This window comes from Camelus dromedarius, chromosome 17, assembly GCF_036321535.1.
Source record: "Camelus dromedarius isolate mCamDro1 chromosome 17, mCamDro1.pat, whole genome shotgun sequence".
In the NCBI taxonomy this organism is placed as follows: domain Eukaryota; kingdom Metazoa; phylum Chordata; class Mammalia; order Artiodactyla; family Camelidae; genus Camelus; species Camelus dromedarius.
Window position 1 is genome coordinate 38,582,339 of NC_087452.1, and position 11,644 is coordinate 38,593,982.

Genomic DNA, 11,644 nt, shown 5'->3' on the forward strand with positions numbered 1-11,644 from the left:
GCCAACGCGAATCTCTCACCTTTGACGCGCTCCCCCACGTGAGAGCCGGAGCCGCGCCCGCGCACGTCGCTCCAGCCAACCCGGAACTCGCTCTTGCCGCCCCACCCGCAGCGCACACGCACGCACCCACCAGCCGGCACCGGCACACCCTCTTGCCAGCCTCCGGCTTCCGATTGGCTGAGGCCGGCCGTGGGCGGGACATGGAGAAGCCGGCAGACGGCGAGTGCGGGAGGGGGACCTGAAGCCGGTTGGTGCTTGAGAGGGCTTGTTGTAGTTGGTAAGTGGAGATTTGGCGGGGTATTGGGAGCTGGGGGCTCCCGGCCTCGGGATGGGAAGAAGTGAGGCCGCCCTGGGCCGGACCTTGGGAGGGTTGAGGATCGCCGGGCTAGGAGTAGGAGGCAATGCTAAGGGGGCGATGTCCAGTTGGCTGGGCTCAGGCCCGACCTCGTGGTTCAGGGGAGGCTGGGGGTCCAAAGACAAGGCCTGCCGCCCCGTCGAATGGGGCCATACGGAGCCTACGAGGGGCAAAGGCTTGTGGCTGGGAGGGAAGCCTCGCGGGGGTGCTGGGGCCGACTTCGGGGAGCGGGTACCCGGTAGCGTACCCGGAGCTTCTTGAGAGCGGGGCCCAGCGATGGGTGAGGAGGGACTGGGAGGAAGAGCTCTCTGACCGCGGAGTCGTGGCAAGGTCACAGGAAGAGAGGGGGAGGAAGGTTGAAGGGTTGAAGGGAGGGTTGAAGCACACGACCTTCCCGACCTCGGCTTCTTCTCGAGCAAGGAGAGTCAGAAGGCCCAGGGCCTGTATCAAGCATCTGGACGGAATTTACATTTCTTCCTGAAGAGTAAGCCTGCCAAGTTAGAGATTACAAAATATAGCACAGGATTAGAATTGGGATCAGCAGAAATGATTCGGCAGGTTTATTCGCTTGTCTCTTTTATATTACCGGTGTGAGAGGCATCTGTTTCCCTCTGGGGTAATCCCTAGGGAAGGAACCTTTGCCTCCGGAAGTACTCAGGCACGACCGGTTTGGATGAAAAGTTCTGACGGATTGTAGTGGTACCTGGCCCCAGCCCGACGATCGTGTTTGAGTTCTGTATACCAGGGGTTCTCTTGCTTCCCTGTGCACCAGAATCACTTAAAGGGGCCTTCTTAAAATACAGATTCCTTGGGTCCTGCTCCAGACCATCTGAGTCAGAATCTCCGGGATGGGGCCTTTGCCCCCATTTTAGATAAGCTGACAGACTCCTGATGAAACATGAAAATTTGAAACCACTCTTGTTAGATGGTGGATCCTGTGACCTGTTACACCACCTGATGCCAGGCATCGCATCTTCCTTTGTGCCTTTTTTAGGTTCCCATTCATTTGAAAAGGTCTTCAGTAGTCTCTTGCTAAGTTTACAGACAGGTTCGTGTTTTCCAAGCTGGCTTTGAGTATCTGGTTATCGGTGCCTCTTTTTGTACCTGTTCAACTTTCTGACAGAGATCTGAGTCAGTTGCTGTGGGTGGGTGAGAAAACGATAATAAAAGAAAATCTAGAAGTGGTGCTAGTGAACAAATGAAATTGTTCGATGAGTTAAGCCTTGGGGAAGAAGGTTCTACTCAATTTTAGGCTTGATTGGCTTTTTTTTTTTACAAGTCAAAGAGGTGTGGGCTTCTGTTAAGGAATGGGTTTTAATATTTTTCAGATTACATGTATACCAATATTATAAGACTGATGATTTGGCAATACATTGGCAATCAAAAGAACCCTGGACTGTGTAGGGAGAGCTGGGTTCTAATCCTCCTCTGTCAGAGATGTATTACTGTTGAGGGGTTCACATAACCCCTCATAACCCTTTTTCTATCTGTAAAATAAGGCTACTGGCATGGATTAGTCATCTGGATTGTTATTTTCAAGTTATATGATTTGCAGTTATTGACCCTGATACTTTAAAAGTTAACCATTTTCAATTTAGGTAGCTGTAAATCATGATTACTTGGAAAACTTCTAGGTGGTCATTAGGAAGAGAATTATCAAAATCTCATATTTTGGGAGTGTTATAGATAAACACTGTTAGAATTTATAAGATCATATAAAATATGATTTGAACTATATAATAACAAATAATTATGATGGGTCGGATTTTTAATATTCCTCTTTATTAATTTCATCCTGAAATGTGCATACAAGGTGTTCTGGATCAGAGACAGATTATCATTAGTCACTTAAAGCAAATGATGACTACATGGTTCCATCACACCCTGATTCTTACCCCATAGGCTACTTTCTGATCAAATGTCCTGCCCATACAAACTTAAGAGTCTGTATCAGGGGTGAGGAATGGAGATCCAGGGATTTTCTTTTATATACAGTAGATAGCCATCCTCCTCCCTTCTGAAAGGAGGTGGGACATAAAAACTTTTGCTCCATTGACCTGTTGGACAATTACAGTGATCTAGATGTGAGAGATTAAAGGAAAAATTACCAACTTGCTTGCTTTTAAAGACAATTCCCCAAATGACATCATAGTTGAGGAAAAATTAAGGCAAAGGAAGAAAACAAGCTTTTATATCTGCAAAAGAAGGTGCTAGTTTTCAAAACTGGATTGTGGTATATCATGGTTTTGTCTCATGGTTGCAAGGATCCAAGCAAGACCTATTCAGGTTATCATTTCTTCTTTCATAGATACAATATAAGAATTAAAAAAGAAACAAGCCCTTAAGTACATATTGCTTGGCATTTTTCTTACTGATTAAACTCTACAAAAATGTGTATAATTCTTTTCACTAAATATTCCAAAATAAATTACCTGAGAATAGTTTTAGTTGTTGAAAAAATATTACTTTTAAAATTATTCAGCAAACATTTTGTGGTATACTTACCACATGCAAAGCATTGTGCCAGACAATGGACAGAGATACAAGGAGGGCAGATGTAGCCTCCTGACTTCAAAGATTCAAGCAAGAGAGTTATTGTGGAGAAAGCATGGACTCCTATGGGACTGCAAAACCAAAGCACTTAACCTAAACTTAGAGGTTCAAAGAAGACTTTCCAGAGGAGGTCTGTTAATATAAGAACCTGGAAAATGGAGGAGTTAGCCAGGGAAGAGAGTATCTGAAGAAGGAAAGGGAAGAAAAGTGTTAGGCAGAGGAATCAGGTTGTACAGAGGCTTGGAGGTTTAGACAGCCTCTGTAGGAAGTTTAACATGATTAGAATGTGGGGTTGGGGAGGGAGGTGGGAGGAGGGTTTGTGTTAAGACAAAAGTTAAGAACTTTTGCCTTTTAGAAGTTTATGATTAGTTAGTTATGAAGGAAACTAATAAACATACTGGCCTAAAACAAATACAGTATTTAATCTCTCCATCTATGCAGTTTCTTGGAGACCAGTTTCTTATTTCTCTAAAACTTCCCAAACCTACTTTAGCTTAAAGATAGCACACTCTAAGTTCAGTTGTCATTGTCTCTGTTATGCTATTGACAAGTAATCATACTGTTATGTCTCTCCTTTTTAAAAAAAAAATCTAATTTGTGAACCATTATTTCAGTGTTTATATTTTATCTCCTCAAGTATATAGTGAGCATCCTGAACCTTGAACTTGTTGAACCTTGTATATAATAAAAGTTCAGAAAATAGAGGTTTACTCAATTAGTAGGTAATGGAGCACTCAAAACAAGAAGAGGTCTAGTTCTTATCCTTGTTTTCTCCTGTCTAGCTGTGTGATACTGTACAAGTCCTCTGGATTAAGGTTTTCTTCTCTGTCAGACGACAAATTGAACTCTTCCCAATGGGGATGGTGACTTGGAGGGATGATTTCACTTTTCAAACTAGCTCTAAGCCCCACCTCTAGAGTTGGATTGTCTTTGAGGAGCTTGACTATTACCAACGCCCCTTGAATAGCAAAGTGTTGAATGAGGGCTGTTATTACAGAAGGGAGTATGATGTGCCTGAAAAACCCAGAAGCTAAGATAAGATTTTGTATGAGTAGCGGGATGGACAGTGGACTTTAGAGTTTATTATAATTGACACTAATCAGAGACTTGTACACTTCCGTACTATGTCTGACTTCCTTACTTTATCTAAAGGTAAAGTTTACAGGCTGTTCAGATCACCTCAGTGGGAAAGAAGTATGTACATAGTTACTATGACTGAGGTGCAATTGAATGTTATTACCTCATTGTGATGAAATGCCTATTAGCTTCCTGTGTAAAGGAAAATGACTGACAGGAGAGAAGGGCACCTTTGGTCTCTGTGATAATGGAAATGACTTTTTTTTTTTTAACTGCCCCCTTACTCACACAATGATCTGGCCAGTATCTCGCCTTTTTGGGTACCACTTAAAAGGAACAGTCTTATAAAAGAAGGTATGCTTTTAGCTGCAGAACCTCATGGAAATTCTTTTTCAGGAAGATCCTTCAATCACTATGTCAAGCAACACAGATGTTTCTCTTTCTTCATATGATGAAGATGAGGGATCTAAACTTATCCGAAAAGCTAGAGAGGCACCATTTGTCCCCATTGGTAAGTTTGACTTTGATGTTCTAATAATCAATCTGCTGTAAGCTTTAACACAATAGAAGTGTAGTCAACTTGTTCATCAAGCATTTCCTAAAAGCACTGATTTTCAAATATTTTTTCATATGTTGTTAAAATATGCTGAGGTTGGCATGATATAACTTTCATTATAGAAATTCTTCTGTGTGTATTCATACTTATTTTATTGATTCTTATTTCAGTGAATGTGTTGGGACCCTCCCTCAGCCTCAGTGATCTACTGGAAGGATTCAAAAGACAAAAAAGCTGTTATCACAGTTACAGTTTATTAAGGTCTCTGCTTATATTAACTGATCCCTTCGGGGATGGGAATAGAACAGAGAGGAAGAGTTCCCCTGACACTCAAAGAAATTTATCTCCTGGCCCCACAAGCCAACATTTTAAAGATGCTGTTAACTTTCTGGATCTGCTACTGCTTGCTACCAATTATGGATTTTTGGATCTGAGGCAGGAAAATTAGAAAGTCTGTATGTTAGCTAAGTAATGGTCTCAGAACATCTTTATAAAAAATCATTGATTGATGGTAAAAATCATCTTGGTTCCCCGTTCCAATGCATCTGACATACACATGACTATTTGTTTCACAGGAATGGCAGGTTTTGCAGCAATCGTTGCATACGGATTATATAAATTGAAAAGCAGAGGAAATACTAAAATGTCCGTTCATCTGATCCACATGCGTGTGGCAGCCCAAGGCTTTGTTGTGGGAGCAATGACTCTTGGTAGGTTCCTACAGAACATTTTCAAATTTGTGGTTCCAGGTGGGAGGGTATAGCTCAGTGGTTAGAGTACATGCTTAGCATGCACGAGGTCCTGGGATCAGTTCTCAGTACCTCCATTAAAATTACTAAATAAATAAACCTTATTACCCACCCCCAAAAAACCCTACAAACAAAATAAATATTAAAAAAAAAAATGTGTGGTTCCCCATTAGTGGATTTCTTTGTAAATCAAACAAGGTGGATACTTTTAGCTGATTTTAAAGCAGTTTGCAAATGTCACATATTCATTTTCATTTAAAAACTGGATTAATAGAAATAGTTCAAATAGTGACACAGTTTTACTGTCTATAATAGAATTTTAGTAAGCTTTTAAAGAAAGACAATCCTAGGCATCGCTGAGTTTATAATTTCTTTGAAGAGTCTAGATATGCAAATAGGGTTGGTAGTAAGATCCATTATCCGGGAGAGATATGATTGCTATTTTATTGAGTTTTTGAAGGTGGAAAAGATATTACATACTTTAATTGACTTTATAGTTCATTTACCTTATCTGGTATTATGTACCGAGAGTGATTTTTTAAGGTTGCCAGACAAATATCGATTATATTTTTAACAGTCTGAGCCGGTCATACTAGCCTTGAGCTACTTGGGAAACTATGCAAAAAGAACTTCAGAAATGTGAATTGTTTAAGAAGACAAGAGTATAAGCAGGCTGGGGTCTTGTAAATATTGTCTGCTAGCAAGAGTGCTACTTTTAGCTATTTTATGAACTGTTTACAGTTTTCTTACTATTGAAGAAAATATTTAAATGTTTAACTAGCATTCTTTTTCTTTAGGTATGGGCTATTCTATGTATCAGGAATTCTGGGCAAAACGGAAACCTTAGAAGAAGAGATGCTGTCTTGGTCTTGTTGGCGGTGCTTGCTTTAGTTTGACATCTCATATTGAGGTTATATGTTTATGTTGAAAATAAATCGGTTGAGTGGGTCAGACAATAACATGGTAATTTGAACACTGGCTTCCTTTCTTGCAGGTTTGATTTGCCTGGTGACCAAGTTACTGGTGACTAGTTCACTGGCCAGGTCATTCAGGGGAGTCAGATTAGCACAAAAGAAACATGTCACTTTTAAATGCACTTGGTGGTAGTAAAATGTTCACCTTCTTAAACTCTCCTGATAAAATTAGTTCTACAGAAGACAACATGCCAGTCCCAAGTACTCCCAGTTGCTGCAGAATATCACATGCTTTTGATGTAACGTTGGAATCCTGTTTACCTTAGTTAATTTAACTCTTCTGACTGCCTTGTGGACTGAGTACTCAGTTTTAAGGGCTGGTTGGTCTTAAACCTGGCCCTGCAACTGACCGTATGTGTGTGTTTTTAAGTCAAATGTAAAAGCTGATAACAGAGCATCCTAGTAGTATTTATTTCAGAATCATACTTGTAAACAGAAGAATAACTTAATTACAGATCCCCATTTAGTTCTTTTGTAATTGCAGAATTATATTTTGCTGCTGTTATATTAGAATAATTTTTAGATGTCATCTTGAAATAGAAGTGTATTTTAAGTGCTAATGCAAAGGTAAATGAAAAATACTTATATTCTCTGTAAGAATCATAAATGTTACACTAAATAAATTATAATGGAAGTGATTAATGATTTATAAGCAAGCTGGTTTGGTGAGACGTTATAAACCACCTTTGGTATATTACAGAAAACTTGTTGCACTTGTGAAATTCTCTTGTCTAACCTGAATTTACATTCCATGGTGATAACATGGTAAATGTAGTGTTAATAAAGTAAGTGAACCTAGCAAATGTTTTGTATTTGTTTCAACTTGGAAAAAACATCATTCTTCAAAGTAGCACAAGCAGTTTCAAGAAAAAAGAGAAAATTTTGTGCCTTTCATAGGAGCCATGGTTAAAGAATATTTACCAAACAGGAGTAATAGCTAACGTTTATTGAGCATTTACTGTGTGCCACACACTGCTCTGAGCACTTTTCATGTGTTTAAGTTTCCTAACAACCCTAAGGAGTACTATGATCTTCATTTTACAGAGGAGGACACTGAGGTATGAATGGTTTCACACAGCTAGAGAAGGTTGTAGATTTGGGACTGGAACCTGGGCAGTCAAGGGGTAGATGCCAGTGGGTGTTCAAGACTCAAACGTTGGCGTTTGCGAAATTAATGCTGGGTTGGCAGCAGTTATTGTAAAGTAACACCGACAAAAGGGTACAGTGGTGAGTACAGACTCACCACTCCATTGATTGTATAACCTGGACCAGATCAGGGTTTTCTCAATCTCTTCCTAGTTAGAAATGAGAGATGGGACCAGGTAATTTCTATGGTCCCATCTAGCTTATAGATCAGTCTATGGGTCTATAGGGAAAGTGCTTTAAAAATGTAAGCTACTACTAGGAACTCCTCCCACCCTCCAGTAGACCTTATAGGAGATGCTTGTAGACAGTCCTAACAATTTTTTTTCATGAAGGATAAGCCTTCTTAGAAGAAGAACTTCTAAGAAGAACAAATTTGGGAACAAGTTTCAGAAAATTTTTCTGATGGATGAGTACATTACTGATTTTGTGAAATGAATACTAACTTGAGGGAAATTGATCTAGACAGATGCCAGAGGATAGATGAACAGAGTGAAATGTTGAGGTTGTAGTGAGCATTCAGTGATTGGGAGAAAATGAGTAAGGCTGCTTGCCCAAAGGAGAGTGGTAAATTATGGTGGATATGTAGGCTGGCATCAGATTATGCTAGTTCTTAAAAGTGGCTCAGATGCATGTGATACTATTTTTTATCAGATCAGACCTGGGTTCATGGTTCTGCCACTTACAAGTCGAGTAGCTGTGGTTTCCTCATCTGTAAAATGGGGACAGTATCAGTGGCCTAGGGTTGTTGGGAAGATGAAATGTAATGGTGAAGGTAAAGGGCTTAGCGTAGTACCTGATGCACGAACAAACTCTGAATGGTTGCAGTTACCACTGTTACCGTCAAGCTTGGGAATGTAGCAGCACAGTAGGCGCTTGGGCCCTCCTCTCACAACTTACAGTCTAGCAGGGAAGGCTGGCGTTGAATCTGTGATTTCAAAACGCATGAATGCTAGGTATAGTGTCAGGAGGCTGGGAGACCTCACCTGGGGCTGGAGTCAGGGAAGGTATCCCCATAGTAACTTAAGATGATTTTTCACTGAGGGATTGCTTGGCTAACTGTTGCGTGTTATCAGAGCCCTGGTTGTATGATGGCTTCATGCCTCTTTCCTCTACTAGTCTGTTTGATGACATGAAGATCTTTTTCATCCAAAGCACCTGGCATTAGTCCCTGGCTCATGGATGTTCAATAAGTGTTTGTAGGGTCAATCAGAATAAGTAAGCTTTGTTTTTTTTACATTCAGGATCTGCCGACCCCAGATAAGTTACTGGCCTAGTTCTAGTTAACGAGCAACAGCGACATCTGGTCGTGAGAGTTGGAATTTGACTCCCTCGGGGAACATATGTATCCCGGAGTCAGAATTTTGGAGTGGAGGATCCCTCCCTTGCCTCACAGATGAGGAAATGCTGCTCAGAGCTTCAGGAACTTAAAAGTTAGGCTCTGTCCCCATGTAAATCTACGGCCCTTCGTAACAAAGGCCCGAACAAAGCTGAATGAACATAAGGTACCTTAAAGTTCTCATGTGTCAAATTGTGGAACTACCAACTGTTACTTACATACTGACCCAACAGTGACTGGATTGCCACTTTCTTAGTGAGTGATTTACCTGCTGTAAATTCACGGAAGAGCCAGCACTATTCATGCATCCTGGCTTTAGCCTTCTTCCCCCTTAGTCACTGAAACGAAGCAACATAATTTGTTTCTAGCAGGACAAAAATTTCTCCTAAATTCAGTAGTGATCAATAGTTCCAGAGCAGAGGCCAGCATCCATCTGGTCCTCTCAGAGGAACCCAGGACAGGCCCCCTCTACAGTATCCTGTACGTTAATGTTAGGTCTTTTTCCCATCCCAGTGTAACTGAAGTTAGTCAGAGTGACTAAAATCTTATAACATGAGGTGGAAACGCCATCATACCTTTCAGCTAAGAGCCCTCTTACCTAAACTCGGCTTGTGTGCAAGCATCCTTACCGATGTCTTCCCAACTGGCGCTCCTTTTGAGCTCACCCACTTCTGTCAGGGATTTCCCTCTCTGTCCAGAGATGTCACTCCCTGGGCTCAAACTCCTGCAAGTGTCTTTCCTTCCTGCTGTTCATGTATCACTAGGAAACCAGTCACCAGATCCTGCCAGTTTTCATAAGCAGAGCCCTTCATCACTCAGGTTTGTTTTTTTCCTCTCTGTTGCCACCACTTTCAACCTAGGCCCTTCAGGTCCTGTTCTGCCCCGTCCCTCCAGCTGAGCCACTGACGCCAAAGCCCTGGGCTCACCACCGCCCACCTCGGAGACCTCTGCTCGGACTCCCTTCCTTCCTTGACTGTCCCTCTACCCCTTCCCCACTCCCAGTCAACCCAGCGCACTCCTTATAGACCCAACCCAAATCCTACTTCTGGTAAAGCTCTGAACTTCTCTAGGCCACAGTGAACTTTGCCTTTTTTTCAAATCTTGCCAAATTTGTGTTCAAAACACACACCACGCATAATCCACCATGGTACTAATTTGCTTTTATACAGTGCTTTGCTGCATATTGAATACTTTAACACTCTTTTTTTGTTAGTTCCTCACAAAAACTGAAGGATATATTATCCTGACTCTTTCAACAAGGAAAGCTGTAATTTAGTCAAAGCCATACAATTGAAACGTCCCAAAGCTGGGACCCAAACGCAGAACTTGAGACCCCAGGTCTCGTGGAAAGACTGCATGAAGGGAGGGAAGGCAGATACATGAAGTAATGCCTGTCCAGGAAATACCTGTTCTTCCCTTCCCTTCATTTCCACCTTCCACCGCACACACATCCACACTTAGATCCTAAGTCCAATACTTTTTTACAATATACTATAGCTGCTTTATCCTCAGATTTTTTCATATATAAATAGCCTCAGTCACTCTTTGTTTCGGCCTTTATAGGAAGGAAGCTGTGGAGATTCCCACATGGTCTTACTGTGGAGGCAGTAAATTAAAAACTAGGAAGTACACAAGGCATTGGGAACCTAATGAACAGGGGAGGAACCAATTACCACTGAGACAAGGTGCTTTCATCCAAGTGTTCTGAAAGACCATGGTATGAGCCAAGCGTGAAACTAAGAAATTTGAGGGAAAAACAAAATATATTACCAATCCATTGTGCTTGGAGGAGAGCCAGGGCAGATCTCATCCATCAGACAGGTCCCTTGGAACTAAGGACTAATGAATCTTGGCAGAACATCGAGTTTTCTAATAAAGTCAACATATGATGAATGAGCATATATACAAACGCATCTTAGACAAAACAGCTCCACAGATAAAATAAGACTTGACTGTAGCCCAAGTGGTGTTAAGCTAAAACACAGAGTGTGCTGGAGGGGAGTCTATGAGAGGCTGGCGGCCAACAAAGAAAGCCCAAATCCGTGGCAAGTTGGAGAGGCAGAATTGGCAGTGTGTATCCAGAACCTTTTAGCAAGAAAGAACTTGAACCTGGAGACAATGGACAATTTTTATCTCTGGGGTGCTTCCAATTGTGAAACAGAATAATAAGGTTTAACCCTGAGTCAAAAATATCTCAGTGCAGTTTGCCTCTGTTTGCTCTGAATCCAAGCTCACAATATCTTTCTGATGACTCTTCCAGGTTCGTGGGTCTTTGATTCTGGGAAGGGAGGAGCTCTGGATATGGGTCACAATCCCCTAGAGTAAACTGGTGGCTTAGTGTTCTCATTTATATGTCAATCACTTAATACCAGGGCTGGCGGAGGCCAGCCCCAAGAGACACTCCTGGTGTAATGACCAGCTTAGATTTTGGGCCTGCAAAGCTAAGGTCCATTAAGAGGAGAGCTCTGAAATGGAGAGAGCCAAATGGAGCCTTGGTTTTAAGCTGCAGCAAAGCTCACTTCCATTTTGAGGCAAAACAGGCAAGCCTGTAATAACACCTAACTGCTGAAGAGCCTTTCAGTTTACAAAGCACTTACATGACCAAAGTGATTATCATGGGAATAGCAATTATTATTGCTATTTTAAGAAGAAAGTTGAGGTTTGTGACTTGACTAATGTCACAGAGTTAAAATCCAGGTATTCTTACTTCTGACAGTTTATTCTATTCAATTTTGTTTGTCTAGGAAGAGCGGGATCACTAACTCCTCATGTTATATCATGTTATGTTGACTTATTTGTGGCAGACAGCATATCATTACAGTGAGGGGAAATCTATCTGGTGATCTTATTATCTTAAAGAAGATAAATAAGCAAGAATAAAGGTCCCAATTTAAAGTT

At 41.4% G+C, this 11,644-nt stretch overlaps 2 protein-coding genes across 4 annotated transcripts in view; one reads left to right on the forward strand and one right to left on the reverse strand.

The window, feature by feature from the left end:
• ACKR2 (atypical chemokine receptor 2) overlaps window positions 1–229 on the reverse strand; it is a 40,477-nt gene extending 40,248 nt beyond the window's left edge. For both annotated transcript variants that reach the window (XM_031470092.2, XM_064496664.1), the window contains exon 1: window positions 20–229. The gene's annotated coding sequence lies outside the window, so the exon portion shown is untranslated. The remainder of the gene's footprint in view (window positions 1–19) is intronic.
• On the forward strand, window positions 190–7,067 carry HIGD1A (HIG1 hypoxia inducible domain family member 1A). 2 transcript variants are annotated; one of them, XM_010974750.3, is made up of 4 exons: window positions 190–277; window positions 4,382–4,496; window positions 5,117–5,251; window positions 6,088–7,067. In XM_010974750.3, the coding sequence occupies exons 2-4, from the start codon at window positions 4,400–4,402 to the stop codon at window positions 6,135–6,137; spliced, it is 282 nt and encodes a 93-aa protein (XP_010973052.1). In that variant the 5' UTR covers window positions 190–277; window positions 4,382–4,399; the 3' UTR covers window positions 6,138–7,067. The 2 variants fall into 2 exon arrangements, with proteins under 2 accessions (XP_010973052.1, XP_031325957.1); XM_031470097.2 differs by having other exon boundaries at window positions 197–277; window positions 4,386–4,496.
• Window positions 7,068–11,644: the final 4,577 nt, after the last annotated feature.

What these genes read in the sequence shown, in the direction of transcription:
- HIGD1A (XM_010974750.3), top strand. Translation starts at nt 4,400, where the DNA reads ATGTCAAGCAACACAGATGTTTCTCTTTCTTCATATGATGAAGATGAG. An exon ending in GGCACCATTTGTCCCCATTG is followed by an intron (nt 4,497 to 5,116) that starts GTAAGTTTGACT and finishes TTTGTTTCACAG; the next exon opens with GAATGGCAGGTTTTGCAGCA. An exon ending in TGTGGGAGCAATGACTCTTG is followed by an intron (nt 5,252 to 6,087) that starts GTAGGTTCCTAC and finishes CTTTTTCTTTAG; the next exon opens with GTATGGGCTATTCTATGTAT.